The following is a 21,609-nucleotide window of genomic DNA, read 5'->3' as shown; positions in this document are numbered from 1 at the left end:
AATCTCACACAACAGTTCATATCATTTCCGTTGCAATAAAATAATTAGTGACTTAGGTTAACTATTCATGCATCGATTACCTATTGAATGCTTGGCCGCACCAATAAATAGTTCTAATCTGCATGCCTATGGTGTTGAATTTAACGCGCCCTGCTTAACTTGCGAAATAAGTAGCATCATAGATACAATCTGAATAAGTTTAAAAATTGAGTGGGATTTTCTTAAATCCTCCACGGGTTCATCACCTCTCTAAAACTTAATTTGTCATTGAACAGCAACTAAGAGCATTTTAAAGGATTCCTTCTTATTTAATTATAACCATTTTAAGTCCCAACCTTTCTCCTCACAAAACCAAACTGAATTGATTTATCGGTGGTGACTTTATGCTTGTCTACATTGAGCGGTGTTGCCGCTTTATGTTGGAATTGCCACTGCTATTCTAGTTATAGACAACCAGCTATGAGTCTTCTTTACTCTCTTTTTGTAATATTTCTACAAAAGACTAAATTGTTTTAACTATTGATGTAAATGAAGAAGCCACTTAAGACCTACGCAGATAACATATTAAATATAGTGGACGAAAAATTTACTGTTTCAAACGTAAGTACCAGATTAATGTTTTTCTTCTTTTTGTGTTTCAGACTTTGACAAACACAAAATAAGCTAAGGAATATATATTTGTGCAATGTAAAAAACATTTACAATACAGTAGAATGATGTGTATTTACCTTTATTTCTGTAAATCTAATATGATTATATTTTCTGTTATAATTCTAGAAATAATTTTATATATTATTTTAAAGCTTTTTTAAAACAATTCAATGGTTTTCAATGCTAGAAAGATTTTCTTACGATTTTGGTGGAATAATATGTTCTTTTCGCTGCAAAAATTTCTGATCATAATATTTTATAGTAAAATATTCACTTCTATTTTTACAGTAAGTAAAACAGAAAATGTATTTAATCAAGCTACACATACATTCAAAAGTATTATACTAAAATGCGGCACTCAATGCGAGGCAGTCTTGAGCAGCAAGTCACCACCACGGATCATATGAGTACACGTATACTTGTCCAGCTGTGTAGCCTGCAGACACTATCTCCGTGTAGCCATCACCATCCAGGTCAACAGCTGTGCCAGCCCCTGCAACACAACCCAGCCAATAGCATGTACTCGTCCCGACGTTAAACCTGCAGACGCTATTCCCGTGCATTGCTGATTTAATAAGCTCTACTTAAAAAAAAATATTGTTCAGCATAATTCATAAGAAAAAATAATATACTGTTTATTTTATATTAAGTTTTTTTTTCTGGATAACGGTTTAACAATCTTGTGCAGAATAATGAATATAAGCAGAATAACATGGCACAAAAAAAATCGTGAATTCTCAGCTCAAAATTACCACTATCGAAAAATTATCCAATTACGGAATTTGGATAAATGTAACTAAAATTATTAGTTTTAATAACTGTCGGGTTATTTTTTTAAAGCATCGTGTGAGAATTGTGATCAAATAGTTTTTATTCATCTTTACATGCAATGTTCAGCCCTTTAAACACAAATCATTTTATTCTTGCTATAGGTAATGTAATGAGAATTAAAGTGATATGCTGTTCAGTTAAATGTTTATATAAAATATTTTGTAATGAACCCAAAAAATAAGGAATTTGGTAGTAAATTCATGCTTTTAACTTTGTACCGTTCGTAAAAAGTTTAAATCTTATAACTACTGGTACTAATTATGTAATGATTTACTTTGTAAAATGTATTACAAACAAATAATTTTAAGCAATTTTGTTGCTTAGCTAAAAATAAATTTTAAAAGTGCAGAGGCACGGAGGCCTGGGAGAGTTGACACAGAGGAGAGTTGAAACAGTCGTTTCTCGGAACCGCTAGCGAACTGGCAACGACGCGCACCGTAGCTTTTCCGCGCGCAGTTCGAGACAGTGCTTGCCGGGGGTCTGCAGGGAGCGGTTGCGAGGATAAGTACAACTGGGCCGAAAATATTTACAAAAGTAAGTTTTAGACAAATACATCCATAGCCTGTTAGTCCGTACATGTTGGGTTAGTGTTATTGTGAGTTTATTACTATTGCGCATTGGCTTTTCAAGCAACACGGGACCATATCGTTTATGTAGGATTGCTTCGGGTTTTTAAGGTAAAGAGCCATAATTCTGACCAAAGCGGTTTTGCACCAAGGAGAGTTGAAACTAGCTGTTTCAATTCTCCTCGTTTACCTGCTTTCCTAACGTATGTTTCGCGGCGTGGCTTTGCATGCTAAATGTGTGTGGTTTTTGTTTCAGAATGCTAACACAATTTGTGCGAAAGACGGTCAGAGGCATGGCTACACTCGAAATGCATGAGCAAGCCTATGGAGGACAGTTTAAGGCGACAGGGTCTTCGGAAGGCTGCCTCTTCATACAATATCAACTACTCGTAGCTGTATAGATTCACTGGTACGAACAAGTATCTGGAGGATAAAAAAACAGAAGCTTCCATCTGTCAGCTACACGAGTCTGACAGTTTTTACAAAAAATAAATATTATTTTTGATATGATGACTTATGCGGCATCTAATTATGACATAACAAAAGAGACGAGAAGCTTGACCTACTGGTTAGCAAAGGAGCATAATAAGAAATATTCAGAAATGGGTAATGTCACGACAAGTGTGGCTACACTTTACATAAGAAAACAAATACAGTTTTGTCCTTAAGATTGCCGCAAGAAACTTGCATAGCTCGCACAACGAGCTTCAATAAAACCAACAAGAGTGTCTTTTTTGACAATTATACTGGAGTTTTGAGCAAGCATTCTCTAGATGCAAAAATATATATGAAACATCGACAAGACTGTCATAGCGACCGTTAAAAAAAACATACAGGGTAAGAGCGTGACAAGGAGGAAAGCAAGTCAGTGCCATGACAACAGAGGAGAGGGAAACTCTTGTGACACTAGCTTTGGCTGGAAACGTCATAGGTAATAACATACTGTCATTGTTCATATGTTCACGAAAAATATTCCAAGAACATTTTGCTCGAAATGGCCCAGTTGGATCGGTAAGAACTGCTAACGGGCCTGGATGGATGCAAGAAAATGACTTCAAATTTGGTCTTGAGCATTTCAAGGCTCACGTAAGACCAACAAAAGAGTGCAAATCTTTATTGCTACTCGACTATCGTTAAACGCACATTGCTTTGAAGAAGATTGAGTTTTGACAAGATAATGGGATCATTTTGCTAACATTCCCCCCTGCACTGCAAACACAAGTTGCAGCCAATGGATCTTATTATTTTTGTCCTCTGAAGCCTGTGACAATTGGACGGTATAATTGCTGAAAAAGTAATGTTCATCTATGAATTCCCATCAATAGCAAACACTGCATTTTATGTAGCGATCACGGCGAAGAATATCAGCGCTGGTTTCGTTGCAACAGGAATTTGGCCTATCAAAACTGGTATTTTTGACGTGACAACGTCTAATAAATCGATGAACGAAGGCTGCACGCACGAAAAAGTGTCCCGTTACTCACATTGTCCCGTTTTGCTGTGTCCCGTTACGCTCATTTTATATTACCCTTTGCTAACCTGAACCTCCTAGCATTGCGACCGAGTCCGTGGCGTAATTCTGTTTTCATGCATTTCAATGTAACATTTTCATTGCTCTTTGCTAACCCGTTCCTCCTAGCATTGCTGCAGAGTCCGTGGCGCAAATATATTATTTTTGACTGCATCTTGGTGTTGGGTAAGCATTTTCCTTCACATCATCCTTGAAACACTCCCATTCGTTTCCTACTTTTCCTACCATCGTCCTATCCTTAACAGAATAGCACAGATGGGAAGAAGTTAAATAGCAAACATGTATATAAGTTATAGTTAAAATAATCTCTTCGTTAAAGTAATAAACATATTTGAATTAATGAGTGCAAATAAAAGTAAATTTATCAATTAAATTGTATATTTCATTTCACTCCTTCTTTGTATCCATACAAAATAGTGATAATTCAATAAAAATGATTCAATTTTATTCATAAAACTATGCAATCATTTCATCAATGTTTTGTTATGACGTTGTCACGTTAAACTATCGTCCGTAAACCGACTTTACAGACAACCAATTTTTTTGTGAAGATAACTTTCTGCCTGCTTTGAGCAGTAAGTGACAGAAGAAGCTGCATAAGTCACGGAAGATCCAGATTTAAGAGCCGTTTCTCTAAATATTATTGATATATATGAAGTCGAGGATGTTGAGAACGGAGAACACCCAGAACCAAGACCCACTATTCCAAATAAACCTGTTGATACTCTTGATTACAAAGACTTTGAAATCGAAGAACATCACGAGACATGTGCACCCCAGTCCGCTGTTTTGGGCAATGTCTTCAATGAGCCCACAAACAGCGAATAACCTGATGGTATGGAACCTGTTGCCTTCACATCTAAAGCCACTAGATTCAATGTTTTCTCACCGAAAGAACTTAGACCCCTGCACAAAGCTCCTCCAAGAAGGAAGGTACAAATGAATAGACGCAAAATCAAATCTGCTGTTCTGACACACCTGCTGATGACGCAATTTCTTCTATAGAAGCAAGTAAAATAAGGTGGATAAAGGCGAGGAAAAAGGAAATCTAATAAGGGAAAAGGAAATATTTCAAAGACGAAAAATAAAAAAATGAAACCGATGATGAAGGGGCTAAAAAGCTGAAAATTATTGTTTCTACATGTGCTGCATCGAGCCTTTCTTCAACAGCAGATCGCATGAGACGCGGTTAAGCGCATCGGTGCAAGGGATGGTCTCACAAGGACTCCACTAGAGGAGCGGTCCATGATTTTCACAACTGCTTGTCGACTATATTTTAGACGAAACTTTATTCTTATTTTCATTGATATCAAATGAATGCCACATTATTCCAATAACAAAATAATGTTTAGTTTTGTTGCTATTTCATAAAACTGAACAATAATTGTATGTAGGTTGTAATGATACAACAAAGGGTGTGATTAAAGCAGTCTAATTAGAGTTAAAGTAAAAGTTATTGTTCTTGAACGTGATTACATACCAAATAATGATTTCGACATTAAAAATTATATAATTTTCATCATAATTAATAAGGTCTTTTTTTAAACCCATTATAATATTTAAATTAAATTTCCTTTATTAATATCCTCAAATTCACATCCATTTAAACTTCCTTCAGTACTAGGATAGTTGACACGTGGGGAGTTGTTTCAGTTTTCTTGAACTCTCTCATGGATCTCAATTACTTTGAATTAATTTTATATTTAGTTTTCATAATTCACAAAACTGGCATGGTTTAGTTATAGGTTTCATAGAGGTAGGAATATTTTAGAACGAGTTATGCTAGGTAACGTAAAAAATCGTGTTAACCCTCCTCCGTCTCACCTACATAATAAGGTATGCAAACAAAATCAAGCTACTGTATGTTTCACAGGGCTACGATGATTTATATCTATTACAGCTAACACAGATTTATAGATCACTACCTCTATTTATGAACACAAAAACATGAATTAAATGTAATTAGGCAAAAATATTGAATTAAAAATATAGAATGTTTATGTAGACTAGTTTAACCTTAAGTTAAAAACCACTGTATAGCCTACATGGACTCAAAATAACATATTTATATTTTATAAATATTATCGCTTTGATTTTAATAAATTTAAGTCTTTATAATCTGCACAAATAAATTAGCATTTACGTAGCTATTAGCTATCAAATAGCTATATAAGCTACAAGAAAACAATATTTACAATGTTTTCATTATTATTGCTAAGAATATAATAGAAGTGAAGAAGGAATAACTAAAAAAAGTATAAGAGAAGCCAATTTTTCCATAAAAGATTATTGAATTAGAAATGTTACTTATAGACATAACTTATTAGGTAACGTTTGATCAGATATTTTTTTGGCTGGTGGTAAGAAAAGTGGCGGGAGATGGAGGAACTTCCTTTTCAGAAGACTGTTATTTTTTGTTTAGCTAGGCCTATAGTTTTTAATTAACGTTTTGTAGATAGTTAATTAGCTCTTAGCACAACTTAAGCAATTTATTCTTCTTCAGTCTAATTTATGGAGCTTTAAGGAATTTTTTTATTGTTTGAAAATTTTTGGCCAACTAATTGTATATGCTTTCGAAATGTATTATTTGAAGCAATTTATTGGTAAGGTAGATTGCTGACTTTGACGTCGTACCTCCTGCGGTGGTAAAGCACGGTCCCCACCCCGTCAGCACCGGATCCCGCTGGCGGAACGCACCCCTCGCGCGGCCCGCACGGAGGAGTTTCGCGATGCTGCCGCGAGGCAGTAGCCAACAGAACGCGGCCTAGGGCGGACGCTCCGTCCCGCGGTAAAGAACATAACTATGCATCTTGATAAGGACTACAACATTCGCGATTGCGCTCGACAGCGCACGTTAACGGCGACAGACGATAATTGTATGTGGTGACATCCACCCTAGTGTTGCAGCTGCCACAACAAACAACAGGTAATTTATGTAGGAGAAGACTTATATTTACTGTGTAAGAACCGTCTGCCTGAACCAGCTTTATTTGGAAGCTCTTGTAAGATTTATAAATTAATAATCGCCGCGAGTCCAGTGATTCACGCTGGGGCCGACGACCCACGCAATCACAACGGCTAGCCTGGCGCCCCCTCATAAAGAAAAGAACTAAATAATCTCCGTCAGCAATCACTGGGCTCATCCCGGGTCCCGAACCCGAGACCTCGGGTGACGGCAACTTTCACGACTATTGTCTAATGAGCTATCTTGGCTTTCTAAGGTTGGCGTTTGCTTTGCATTGCAGCAGGCATCATCAGGATTGAGTATTCAATTCTGGCGTCTTCAAACTAAGATACCTACTATTCACTGTTCTTGAAACATAACAGCATCGCATAGTATTTATGTACTCACAACATTCGTTACCGAGTATTGCTATCATTTGTTGCGTATTGCATTTTCGGTAGACGTTTGTGCTCAGTACACTGTGTCTGCTATTTATGCTGTTTTGTTCAGTGCACGTGCAACATTCCAACTTGTTAAAATACAGACCCTAAATTTTGTTTTTATTGTTTGCTTCTTAACAACAGTTTCAAGTGAACCGTTAAACATTACACAAAGTGTGGAATTTCAGGTGGGTGTGCAACATGTTTTGACTAGTTTTACATGAATCTATGGTTATTTGCTTAAAATGTTAGTTTTTAATTATAAAACAAATTCTTACTGTCTTGTAAATATTAAAGCACTGTTTCGATGAACATTGCGGGTTAGGCCAAGTCGTAACCATATAGATACTCCACTAACGTTGACTAATATAATGGTCATGTATTATTGGTGAGCAATAATGACCGAAACATGTGAGCCTGTTTTATAAAATAATACTTCTTTTAAGTTTCGTTTTAGCTGAGAAGAGACTTGTATAATCAAACTATTAAGTACGGTATGTAGGTATTATGAGTAATTATAATACATATTTTAGTTTAGGAGACCAAAAGGTATGGATTTAGTCGGAATCGATATCATATTTTTTTTTGTTTAGTAAGCACAGATCTTACCGCACATGCTAAAGAAACATGATACCTATATTTTATGATGTATAGAACAAGCGTACAAGCAAATAATACACAGATATATAATTGAAAATGTTAAATTCTAGGATACTAATAAAATATTTTTTTTTTTAATACAATACAAATATGTATTGATATGAAATATTTGTTTGTGCTTTATTAAAAACGTGGCCAGGTATGATGAATAGTTACCAGCTGTGTTTCCGAATGTATTCTCCAGCAGATGCGTTGTGTACTGCCAGTTGTGCTTGTCCTCGCTGTTCGGAACTAGGATGTAGTGCTTGCCGTCGTCGTCTCCAGACAGGAATAGGTACGGCTTGTCCCTGGACACACACATCAACTACCATGACGACTCTTCACAAGTTTCAACACGTGAACTCTCTATAACTATTCGTGTACGTGCATGTTTATGGTACAACTCAAGAATGTTCAAATGTCTTCACATCAGTTTATATTACGAGTATAATGAGGTAGGCAGCTTGGATCCAGGATTGTCTTCGTGAAAAAGAGGAGGGGGCAGACTGGACCTAGTATAATACAAGTTTAGCACTTAAGAAGCCATGTTATCCAGTGTATACTTTACCTTCTGGGGGGGGGGGGGCATGTGCCTCCGTGCCCCCTCTAAATCCGCATATGGAGAGATACAATGCTTACGTCGTGTAAAAATGCTAGAGTCATTCAAGTCTCGATCAAACCAACACCATCCTGCAGTAGCTGCCAGAAGAAGTGACACTGCTTTCAGCGCCATTTACTACTGTATTCGGCAGACCAGGGAACTTCTTGAAGTGAGAAAGACTGATCGTTTGAGAGCTAATCAAAATCATGCAGTTGTTTTTTTCTATGAAACATGATTATCTTACACGATATTTTATTGGACTTTGTGTAGTTAATGTCTCTTGTAAACGCAAACATGAGGCTATGTTGCAATTGATAGACAATTTATTGTTAGTAATTATTTAAGCTTTAATTAGGAAACAATTTTATCAATTTGATTTGATATAGTTCTACGTCACACGGCCATGCACAGGGGCTTAAGGGTCATGGCGGGCTCCAACCACTCGTGCTTCAACTAGGTGCTCACGAGCTTGAGTCATGCCATGGTCTTGGGATCGAAGCCACGACCCTGCCACATGAGCGTAAAGAGTTAGCCACGGGGATTCATCGAGGTTACCAAGCAGGCGCGTGTGTGGTGGGAGGCGGGAGAATTGTTATAGATGATATAATGCTCATGCATCACTTACGAAACACAAAGCTGACAGTTAACTGGCCAGTCTTACCTGATGATTTTGCAATTTTTTTTTTCAGATTTACTCGATTTAGCCACGAAGCAGATCAACCAACATTAGACACAAGCGACAAAGACTGGCCTCAAGATCTCCTTTCAGGAAGCATCAAGCCGGTGTCCAGTGTTGTGGGGCAGGGGAATAAAAAGCAGCCAGAAAGTTCAAATACAGATGTGGCGGAAAGTGGCTTCACCAAAGGCTCCCCTCCCACTTTTGGTGATTGTAAAAGCCCCCAGAAAAAGGAGGATCCCTCAAATATTTGCAAAATTAACTACTAAAATTAACGTTTTTAAGCCAACCAATAAACTTAAAATTTTGACGATGATTTTGCTAATTTAAGTATATGTCGAAAGTACAAAAATTAATATCTATAAAGATGAAGTTAACATTACTCCAATAAGAATAAAGGAGGTTTTTATAATGTAATGAATGTGATTCCACAGTTTAATGAAGAAAATCCTACCTACTTTACAAATGCGTCGGTGTAGTGAAAGCTGGCGCCAGGCATGGACGGTTGTCCAGCTTAACCAGGTCTGGAGCCACTCCTGTGCAAACACCTGGACGAGTGGAAAGATCACAGATCAGGAAAATGGAAATGGCATTTCGGCTAATCAAGGGCATCTACGACAAGAGAGCAATATCCCTAAATGCCAAGCTCAGGCACTACTGCATAGTCGTGTGACTGGAGGCTATATACGCTGCAGAGTGCCTTGCCATCCACAGGAAAAGGACTGATGAAAAAAAGATGTTAAAGAAAGAAAGATCTTAAGGAATATCTTAGGCCTGGTGAAAGAAAACGGTAAATATAGAAGACGGCACAATCATGAACTATACACAAAAGTGCATAAAATAACTGGCGTGATGAAGAGGAGAATTTCATTTCAAGGCCACAAAGCACGACTGAGCCAAACGATACTGACAAAAACGATCTTTATACCTACTTCTTAGAGGTTCACTGAGGTGGAAAAAGATTCACAAGAAGTGGGGATTACGCGTGATGATATACAAACGCGTGAACCCCTTAAGATGAAGACTTAAGTTCACAGGATTTTCCAATCGAGGCTTTAGCCTAAAACAGGCAAAATGTGGACTTGAGAAAGAAAACATCATTGAGACAGAATGCGGCAGTACTGGGCAAATGTTAAACCCCAAGGAAGTAAACAGTTGGAATTACGTGATCCATAGCTGGCCAAAACGACAAGAACGAGTGAACGATATAATTTTGTTGACTTAAAGTATGTGGTTTGGATCCTAAAACACATAAAATAATTTTTATTTTCAGAAAATTATTAGGAAAACTGCGCCTAACTTGATTCGTTAAATCTACACGAAATAGTCAATGAAGCAATTTGAATTATTAATACAGAGTACTGAAACATTAAACATGCAAAACATTGTATACTTTTTTCTACACTTGAGATTTGAAAGACACAATGAAAAGATGTAATGAATATGGGAGATGTTTTGAGAGAGTGCGACGGGGAGGCTTTCAAATTCTCCCACCTATATGAAAATTTTGCTTTCTACATGCCTAGTTGCTGAAATGAGAAGAATTTTTGCAATTTTTTGATTAAAGGTTGACTTTTGTCGCATGCAATTTACGAGAAACTATACGTACTTACAAAAGTGCTCAAAAATAACCATTTCATAAGTTGAGGACTTACTGCACAATGTTAGGGGCCAGGCTGGACTGTAGTGTTGCTCTTGCTCGCAATATGGCTGACAACAATAAAGCTGGGTGCACAATTGAAAAAATAACAACGTAGAACGTGCGCACAAGATTAGACCGCCTCGTTTTACAACCTACTGATTCACAATAGTCCACAAGATGGTCATGTGCATGGGAGGAAAATTAATGTATTTTATTTATGTTACGGACACAGGGCGCAACAACCAATGAGAGTAGAGTTGGAAGACATTTTGGCCGGACTAGAAAACTTTTTAAAATTATCAATCATAAAGTGGAAAGAAATTGTCGAGATATTACAATGCTCAGGTGTAATTACTGCTTAAAAAATAATTATTGCTATTACTTATGAGCCACTAGCAAAAACTGTAAATAAAAAAAGAGTATCTGATGCTAATAGTGTTATTTTTCGGCACAATTTATAAATCTGAATTTTAAACTATCATCCCAAAAGTAATTTTATAGCTTGATTTTAAACTTGTTCTACTCACTGTACTCTCCCACTTAATTTTGTTCGGCTGTTTCCTCGAGTCTTTCCCAGTGCAGTACCTGCGATTTTGCCGACCCTTTGCAAGACCAACATATTGCCTCATCTTCTCGCCGCCTCAGTGCACGCCCGGCTACTGAAGTTCCCCCATCTGTCGTGACCAGGACCGCTAGTCCCTGCAGCTTCCCAGGCCAGCTCGTTTCTCAGAGCTCGCCTGAGGTGAGCACTTCCAGTCAGGCTCCAGAGTCAGTTTACCTAATGACCCGGCGCATCTGCAGGCTCAGTAGAGCTCATTTCCCACCGCCCCTGCAAATTTCCACCTCCCGCCCCCTCCCCCTATTCCACGAATCTCAGCCAGAGCATTGACCGGTGCTTAACCCCAGCGAGCGACGGCCTGTTTCAACGATTGGCCACTGGTGTTTGAATGTACCGCCTCTGACCTCTTGTGGCAGAGTTGTAAACTACTCTCCCTGGGTGTCCGAGTTCTTGCTCAACATGTCTGCCCTCTAACGACCCACGCAACAAATGTTCTCTTGTCTTTCTCTTCCGAGCCACCAGAGCGCTCCACCACTCTCCTCCATAAGCCCATTTGTTTTGAAGTAGTCTTGTTCGAGATGTACAAGTCAACTTCATCTCTGTTTCGGCCACCCCCCTTCCCCCCAAGTAGATAGCGCTGCGATCAGGTGCCAACAGCAGTGTCGAGCTCTCGAAGTCGGTTTTTCTCGACCCCTCCCTCGGACATCTTCGGAACTTTTCGGTTCTGAAGCCAAAGTATCCCCTCTTTCTTTCAAGGCGAATCGCCGAATTTAATAATTAAGCGACACAGGTGATATACCAGGGACTTCTTGGCACGACTTCCGACTGACTGCATCGTTCTCCGCCAGCCCTCAGCTAGATTCCACTTCAACACTTCAACTAAGATGTTGTCGCCTCGTCAAGAGATGTTTTCCCAAATATCGTTTTAGGTTACCTTTTTGTAAACAGTCAGTCAGTGTTATAGTTTATAGTTTGTTAATTTTTTAATTATGAGTGCTTCCACGTCCACCACGCTAGTTTCGCGCCGAGTTACGTGGGCACCGCGACAAGACACCTCCTGATTTCAAGGAGCAACACCCTGTTTTGTTTAATTGTAACTACCCATTTTCTTCCTGATAATTCTTTTTTTTTTTTGCGGGCATTTGTGCCTATTTACGACTGTCTGCGGACCAGATCTAATTCATTTGGATTTGGCTTGTTCGCGGACAGGGTCCAAGAACCGGAGCCGAGATTGCGGCCAAATGATCATCCTAGCACCATAAGAAATAACCACTCCAGACTCACAGGCTACGGCCTTTCAACTTCCAAATTCTCCACGATGACTAAGAACCCCCTTTTTTTTCAGTGACACCAACAGCGGGCCATTTTTGCTATAATTTGAATGTCACCAAGTCCAGCAATATGCGAAATTAAAAATACCACCACATTTTTAATATCACTTATCTGTGTGTAACTTATAAGTGTGTGTAAATTATATTAAAATATTGTATTACGTTTAGTTTTTAACTATGTCTTAATGAAATTGTTTAATCATTTTCGGCTCCCCTCTATTAAAAAATTTAACCCTGTCATAAACTTAACTCATTATTATTATTAATTGTATTATTATCAAAATGATGTTTATTTGATTTTGTAACAATTCAGACATATGAAGTAAAATAAATCAAAGCACACCTACAGACTAAAATTAATTTTTTATTTATTACTAAAAGTTACCGATCCACAGTCTCCACAGTGTTTATATGGATGCATTATCTTTTCGTTGTTTGGCATTTAGTGTCCCCTCTGAGGTACTAAGTTTTGTTAGCCTGTTTCTTTTTTAAAATTCCAGCCACTTCCAAGGAATATTATTATATTATTATTTTCTTTTACTTAATGTAATAGACACCAAAGGCCATTTACAAGATGTGTCGTGTTTAAAATGGTTCGCTAACATTTTTATAGAACCATTATTTATCTACATGTTGGATAACTGTTCTCACAAAATTTCTGATCAGATGTCACGGGATAATCATATGGTATTCAACATACCTAAGTACTCACTAACACTGCCAACAGATGTCGGCTACATCGGCTGGAATGAGCGGTAATACCCGACTTGGCTCGAGCGGTGTGCACAGTCGAGCGCGAGGGACGAGAAGCCTAAGATGCACACAAAGTTCTGCCATTCGCGATTACACCCGAACAATTCACCTTTCGGCCAACCTCGGGTTTATTTATATATATTTATATTTCTCTGTTTATTTTAATGCAGCTATACTAACCTAACTAACCGTTCATAGTGTTTTAAAGTGTTTCAATGTAGCTAACCTAACCGACCACTTTTAATATTTGAATTCAATTTTTCCTGCGCGATTTTTTTTTCCTAACCTAACTAAAACTAAGTGTATTTTGGAGGGGTCCGGGTTAGGGAGGGACCTAGGTGCGTCTCAGGCCGAAGCCTATACGCCTAGTCATGCTGGGATTAGCCATGCAGGGAGAGGGTCGCATGCATCATGTGCTAGGAGGGGATTGGCCTGCGCAAAAATAAAACAAATCCCGAAGTCGGCCGAAGGTGAATTGTTCGGGTGCAATCGGGAATGGCAGAACTTGATGTGCATGTTAGGTCTCCCGCGAGGGACCGGGGACACTCACCCCGAGCGCTCATGCTCGCGGGACTTGTAGAACAGCTTGGCGCAGCCCGGCGTCATGGCGGCGGCGCCGTGCAGGTCGTTGGCCACGAAGCCCGAGGCGATGGTCCTCCGGGGGAACCGCTGCGACCTTCATTTTTTAAAAAAAAACTTTATTCCAACTTGTCCCAAAGAGAGCTGAAAGCTCATGCTGGTGGGCTATACATACAATGTAGCCTACAACGTATATACAACAACATAAACACATGGATCCGTATGGTTATCAATATCAAAATAGCCTGTCCTACACATACATTACTACGTTTTACCACACACGTCAAATACTAATAAAAGTAATATATATATGATTATTACAAACATGTTCAGGGTTTCATAAAACTTTCAGTAATATTTAGCGGTAATAGTCATAAGAAATTACAAAATAAATAACACATATCATACTCAAAAATATTAATTATAAATAAAACACTTTCTCTTGTCTTTTTTTATATTTTATTATTATTATTAAACTAATTAATTCTTAAGTTTTTTTTCTTAATCATTAGTCACTATTGCCGTTAATGTTTACATGCAAGTAGATGATCTCTGATTTTTTTTTAAACTGAGGCATGTGATGGTTTTTTTATTGAAGCTTTTAGATACTTCATTATAAATCTTAACTAGGTTGTTTATAACACTATTAGTATCAAAAGATTATGTATTACATTGCACTATGTGTAATTTACTCTCTCCTATCGTTTGATAGTTATGAACCTCCTGTTCAGCGTGAACAGTGTATTTAATGATGTACCTAAGACCATTAAAATGTTTATATAGGATAATAATATATGAGTATTTTCGGAGGTCTTTTAGCTGCAGTATGTCAGTTTCGCTATAAAGTTTGATTGTTGGAGTAAGGTAGTCATACCCATACAAAATTCTAACAGCTCTATTTTGCAATACTTCCAACTCATGCAGATGTGTTTTGTTGCACCACCCCCAGATTACTAACATGTATCTAAGATGTGATTATATGAGGGAGCTATAAATAGCTTTCAGTAACTTTGGTGATATCGTTCCTCTTAACCTGTGCATTATTCCAATAATTGGTGTTATTTTGCCCTTAATTTTACTAATATGTTTCTCCCATGTGAGTTTGGAATCAATGACCAGTCCAAGATATGTTGTTGATGATACTTTTCAAGTATGCAGTCATTATAAGTTATATTTATGTTATTTTTTATATCTTGGTTACTTACTTCATTAAAAATCATATAGTTTATTTTGTTAGTATTCACTGTTAACTTGTTTTCCTGAAACCATTTTTGCAAAATATTCCGATCATATTGTATAATTTGTTTCATATCTACATCAGGCTCTGCAAAATAAAAGATACTTGTATCATCTGCAAATATGGACATTTTTCCCTTCACTGGAAGTTTCCCGATATCATTGATATACATAATAAACATAATAGGTCCTAGTACTGATCCCTGAGGTACCCCAATTGTAATTGGTTTGGCCTTACTAAGATGATTATTGCAGTCAACATATTGTTCTCTGTTTTCCAGATATGTTTGAAGCCACGTAAGTGCTTTATTGGTTATACCGGCAAGTTGGAATTTATTTATAACCAATTCATGATCCACAGTGTCAAAGGCCTTTTTCTAGTCTAGAAACAATCCTTCTGCCTGTTTTTTTTGTCTATGGTTGTTTGTAAGTTAATGATAATGTCAAGTGCTGCATTCGTGGTACTTTTTTTTAAAGAAAACCATATTGATGAGTGTAGAAATATATCTTTTTGTTAAGGAATTCGATAAGTCTGTTCTTGACACGCGCGCGGTGTCACGCAGACCCCTTCCAACACTCTCAGCAATGACCGTGACACACTCCACAGTTGTTTTTATTTAATTTAAATAGATAGCCTACTTATGATCTGTAAAGGTTAAACACGAAAATATCTACTACGTGAAGCTTGCAGTCATGCACGCGACAATAGACAACAGGCAGATGTGATATATTTGGTTGGAATCTACAAAAGCATCGTGTTTCCGACACACTCTACCAAGCAGAAATAATATTGTATGTACATCAATGTTGCTAAATACGGTTCTATTTTTTTTTTTTTAGTAAAATTAATTTTTTTACACAAATAAGTTAATAATATTGTTCATTATTAAATAAGTGCAAATAAAATCTACGCGTTTCTAAAAGTCAGGGTCAAATAGTTACGTAAGCACCTACCTAATTATAAACGTTACAATAACAAACATGTGTAAGTGCTTATGAAGAACAAATTTCCCCAAATAATTTTAAGCAGCGTAGAAAATGTTTTTCATATTTGAAGATATAAAATACTTCCAGTTTGACATATCCTAAATGTTTCGTGGTATTGTTGGGAACTATTTGAAACATTTGTTTACTTTCTTCCCCGTGGAAGGCACATGGCGCTTTTGCCTCTTCGTATGTCAGTTCGCTTGTCGACAGTGTTGCCAAGTCTATCTTCGTGGGTAGAATGATAGGGAGAGGGTAGTTAATAATCGCTGGATGTCTGTCACGTGCAGAAAAGCTTAACAGTGGAATGATTTTTTTTGTCTTCCATCTGAATTTTGGTTGTTCATGTCCGCAAAAAAATCTCATTTAATTTTTGAATTTAAGTTATTCAGATTAGACACAAGTTGTAATTCATGGATAATGAATGATGAATGAATGATAAATTGATAAACATTACTAATGCATCATTTCCAATAAGACAAGTTAGGACTGACCAAAAACCTAAACCATGGTTAACCAAGGGAATAATTACATCAAGTGTAAGACTAAAAAATTTATATTATCTTAGTAAAACAGACTGTCACGACACCAAATTTCAGCAATATTATAAGAACTATAAACAAATTTACAAAAAAGTTTTAAGACTGGCAAAGAGAAAGAATATACAAAACAGGATCACTCAAAGTGATAATAAAATAAAAACAACATGGAAAATAATTAATTCTGAACTAAGCAGGGGCACTAAAATCGAAAAAGAAGTAAATAATCTGGAAATAAATGGTAAAATAAATCATGACAGTGACCAAATTGCTTTAGAATTCAACAGGTTCTTTACTGATGTTGCTGATTCATTAAACTCTACATTAAACTCTACAAAAAACAGTCAAATAACAAATGCTATTGAAAACCTGAAAATTAACTGCCCATTTAACAATAAATCAATTTACCTATACCCAACATCATTAAAGGAAATATTAAAAGTAATAAATAAATTAAAAAGTTCAAATTCGACAATTGTCTATGGCATATCTAACAAAATAATAAAACTTGCTGGACATCACATTGCTAAGCCGTTATCACTATTAATTAATGAGGTTTTTATGGAAGGTATTGTACCAGATTGTTTAAAAAAAGCAAAAATACTACCTATCTATAAAAAGGGAAATACACTAGAGGCAGCAAACTATAGGCCCATTAGCTTATTACCAATTGTTGCCAAAATTTTCGAAAAAGTGCTCTATAATAGACTATCATCCTTCTTCACGGACTGTAAAATTCTGAACAGTAATCAATACGGCTTCCAAAAACACAAATCGACAATAAATTCTATACATAATTTTACTAGTAAAGCTCTCGAAATCTTGGATAGTGGCAACACAGCACTAGGCATTTTTTTGTGATTTGTCTAAAGCTTTTGATCTTGTTAATCATGAAATATTGCTTGAAAAACTTAATCATTACGGTATCCGAGGCAAAGCACTTGAGCTAATGTATTCATATTTGCATAACCGCATACAGAGAGTGGAAATAAAATCAAACAATAAAATAGTGTTCTCAGACTGGAAAGTCATTAAACATGGAGTCCCTCAAGGTAGTAACCTAGGACCTCTATTGTTCTTAGTGTATATTAATGACCTCCCTTTAAATATCCCACAAGCCAGCACAGTGCTATTTGCTGATGACACCTCAATACTAGTGAAAGGTAAAAATGTAGACAACATCGTGTCTAAAGCAAATTTAATCCTTGGCCATCTAAATCACTGGTTGGAAGCAAATAAACTTGTACTAAATACCTCTAAAACAAATTGTATAAATTTTAGAAACAGACATAATCCAGTAGAAGAAAAGTTTGAATTAAAGTTTAACAGTAATATCATAACTAGAACATCAAATGTTAAATTCCTTGGTGTGAACTTAGATGAACAGCTAAAGTATAAAGACCATATTAACTCTGTCGCTAGTAGGCTAAGTGTATCCTGCTATGTACTAAGAAGACTGGCAGACATAGTTAGTATTGAAACATTAAAAACTGTCTACTACACTCACTTCCACTCTATAATGACATATAATATAGAAATCTGGGGAAACTCTGTGGGAATTGAAACAATTCTAAAATTACAAAAAAGAGCTATTCGTATAATGACACATGACAAAATGTCAGCTCACTGTAAACAAAAATTCAGAAAACTTAAAATCTTAACAGTCATAAACGAGTATATACTAAGAATACTATTATTCATACATAAGGAGAAACGCTATTTACAAAAAAATTTAGATATTCATTTATACAACACAAGGAACTCCAATAAATTGAGGATAAAATGTCATAATACCAGTCAGTATGAAAAGGGCACAAATTACATAGGCATAAAAATTTACAACTTATTGCCACAAAATGTCATAAATATAACCGATTTACCTATATTCAAAAGAACAATCAAAAAAGTTCTGTTAGAACATCCTTCCTACTCTCTGATAGAATTCTTTGACCTAATAACAGATAAGAAAACTAAACTCTGGTAAATCTTATTTAAATACAGCACAAAACGAGACAAATATTGAGTTTTGTAAACTAACTCTACACTCTGAGGTTTAGACTTAAGTTTATACAATATCTTGTGTACCCATGTTCTTTTTTATGTACCCATGTTTTGTTTTTATTACTTTTGAAATGTAAAAGTACTGTGTAATATCTAATTTTTGTGGTTGTACAGTTTGTTTGTATATATGTATATATTTGTATTAATTGACTTGTTCTATATCCCGGAGTCCTTACCTCCATATGGGATCTACAGAAAAAAAATTGAATAAATAAATAAATAAATAAGTATTATACAAATTAACTTCGATAACGAGTAATATGATGCAGTATCGGGGTGTTGTAAAAATTTAAATTTGGTGAGAAGAGCATATATAAAATTAAACTAAACATTCTAAAGTTACGAGATATTGCCAACACATTAACAAAAACTCATAATTTCATAAATAATTTTACACGTACATTAACATCGCTACAATTGGTCCGATATGTCGAAATAAGATGAGGGGAGGGGCAACTGTTGAAATATAAATTCAATTTATTGTAAATTGAAAACATTTTAAAAATTATATTTCTATTAATTAATAACCGCGGGTTGAAATGTTTTAAGTTGTATTGCCTGTAATAACACGACTTCCAACTAAAACATTCTGCAGTGCATACCTGAAGTCTTGAGGGATATCATAAACAAAAACATTCCCATGGGTCTTGTTGTAAGCGGTGAGTACGATCTCTTCTTTCCCGTCTCGGTTGAGGTCCATGAGATACACGTCAAACGTCTGGCCTGGAGTGTCGTCAATTACTATAGTTTTCACCTGTGAAATAATTACCATATTAACATTTTGGAAGAAAATCTTTTGATTAAAGTATCCACTTTGTAAATATAATTCATCAGTAGTAGCATACGGTAGACATGTTGCTCAGAAACTATTAAAAACAGGAAAATATAGAAAAAAAAATCCCGTGATTGGACTTCTAACAAATCAAACGTCTTGTTGGAATTTGTCAGCTAAATAATTACGAATTTATTAATGTTAGTTCAAAAACCTATCAAAGAATTTTGTTGTTTGGCAGAATCGTACAAGATACTGATCTTTTTTTAAAAAAAGTAAGGTTTTTATTTAATCCTCGTGGCTTTCAGTTAAAGCAAGCTGTAATAAACAGAATTTCAGTGCCTTTTTAATTCATTATATTTAAGTTTTTAAAATTTAATTTTTCTTCAGTTTCCTGGAATTTATTTACAAATGAAGTCAAGTTTGGTTAATGGGCATGGTGTGAGCAGATTGAACATTACAGTTATTCTGCGCAAATAATTTTATTTCAAATATATTTAGGTGAGAAGAATTTATGTAAAATAAGACTTCATTTTGGAACATAATCAAGCAGGGAAGACATAAATCCAGTCTTATTCAACACAAGCGTTTGGACGAAATGGAGGACGTGAAAGAAGAATTTCCGCAAATGGGGATTGTTTTTTTTTTTTTAATGCAGCCTTTACATACACACACCACCATACCCACATATATAGTCAGAAATAGTTTATGCGTATCCTATAATTGTAAATAAGCATGTATTATAAAACTGTAACTGTGTATGTTTGTCTGTTTGATTGTTGGTTCGGGCATCACGCAAAAAACTAGTAGACCGATTTTGATGAAACTTTTTGTTTGAAAACTTATGATTAGACTTGAAAACTGTAATATATTTTATCTCGATACGATGACTAAAGACAGAGATATAAAAATAAAACCACATTTTTTTCACAACCAAGTGCAACCAACATAAGGTGAGCTCCCATTCCAAGTTCATTCTTGTTAAAGGGGGACAGTTTTGAGTGGCCCTAGCACTGGATGCCTCGCAGGCGGAGTTGTAACATATAAAGATTAAAAATAAAACAAAGATTCGAAAAATTTCCAAAATAGTTCTTCGAGTTTCCGTCTGTTTGTTTCTTATATAAATCTAGTTTTGCTCCGATCTTGATGAAAATTTTTACACACTTGACCTTCGAAAAGACGAGAAAGGTTAAGGTCTAGGTGAGATTTCAAGAAAATCATCCCTAAAGCAGAACTTAATTATTCTTGATGAAACTAGACTATTTAAATATTGATGTTTTCTTTGTTGCCATTGCAACGGCATTTTTAACGGCAGTGGCGTACCCACGAGGAGGGGCATGTATTATGAGCAGTTCGAGTGTGTACTGCCTTGCCTGCAGATCGCCATAGCGAAGCACGGGCACTCCAGCTAGTAAACATATGAAATTGTAGAGTCAGAACTGATATAACTGATATAACCAACACAAGTTCCATACTGTTACTTAATAAGTGACACTTATATTCGCAAGAGCTTAGGTAAAATTAGAGTCAACAGTTATAACATGTGGCATAGTGCATATCGGTATAAAATGATGCATGGTCGTTGTGGAAGTGTTTATGGACAATAGGTTTGTTTTGGGGGAAAAAAAATACCAGAGGATACTTTAAATATTCACCGAAATTACTGACAAAATTTTAAAAATACTTGTTCACTCAATGGAATATTATTGTATAAATGTGCCTGTATTTTAATACAAGATTTTGTTAATTTCACTTTTCTTCTTACATGTTCCTAAGGTTTGTTCAATTGATCAATTCTTCGTTAAATTTTTTCACTTTTGGTTTTTCACAACATTTTTTTTTCCATTCAGGTCAATAGAAACAGTTTTACAACGTGGCGTTTATAAGCCATGGACATATATTTTTGTTATCGACTCTAGGCCTGTATGCATTTATATACTAAAATATTTCAACAGTTGAATTTTAATTAAGTAACAACATTTATAATGTGGTCATATATGTATCATAAAAATACCAAACTTCCTTTGACTTCCTAAAGGAATTATATTTCTTAAGGTTTTATTTCACAAGGCGGCCAAAACTTTTAACAAGTGAGATTTTTTGAAAAGTTCTTATTCATTGACATTTTTCAACAACGCTCTACAGAAATGACTGTAATAACATAATTACCATTTGAAATTTGCGCTAGTCATTTTAAAATACTATATGATCCCGAATACAGACCATATGAACAAACAATGTTCAGTAATGAAGGTATGTGTTAAATAGTGAAAC

The 21,609-nt window shown here is 35.9% G+C and overlaps 1 protein-coding gene across 1 annotated transcript in view; it reads right to left on the bottom strand.

Moving 5' to 3' along the window:
- Window positions 1-930: 930 nt before the first annotated feature.
- Window positions 931-21,609, bottom strand: part of LOC134531678 (uncharacterized) — a 69,004-nt gene continuing 48,325 nt past the window's right edge. The window contains exons 6-9 of the mRNA XM_063367475.1: window positions 19,166-19,317; window positions 13,715-13,840; window positions 7,780-7,910; window positions 931-1,144 (exon numbers count right to left, since the gene is read on the bottom strand). Of these exons, the coding sequence (XP_063223545.1) occupies window positions 1,038-1,144; window positions 7,780-7,910; window positions 13,715-13,840; window positions 19,166-19,317 (516 nt within the window). The 3' untranslated portion in view covers window positions 931-1,037. The remainder of the gene's footprint in view (window positions 1,145-7,779; window positions 7,911-13,714; window positions 13,841-19,165; window positions 19,318-21,609) is intronic.

Source organism: Bacillus rossius, chromosome 5 (assembly GCF_032445375.1).
Source record: "Bacillus rossius redtenbacheri isolate Brsri chromosome 5, Brsri_v3, whole genome shotgun sequence".
Taxonomy (NCBI): domain Eukaryota; kingdom Metazoa; phylum Arthropoda; class Insecta; order Phasmatodea; family Bacillidae; genus Bacillus; species Bacillus rossius.
Note: the sequence above shows the minus strand (reverse complement) of the source record. Positions and strands in the feature narration are given on the sequence as shown.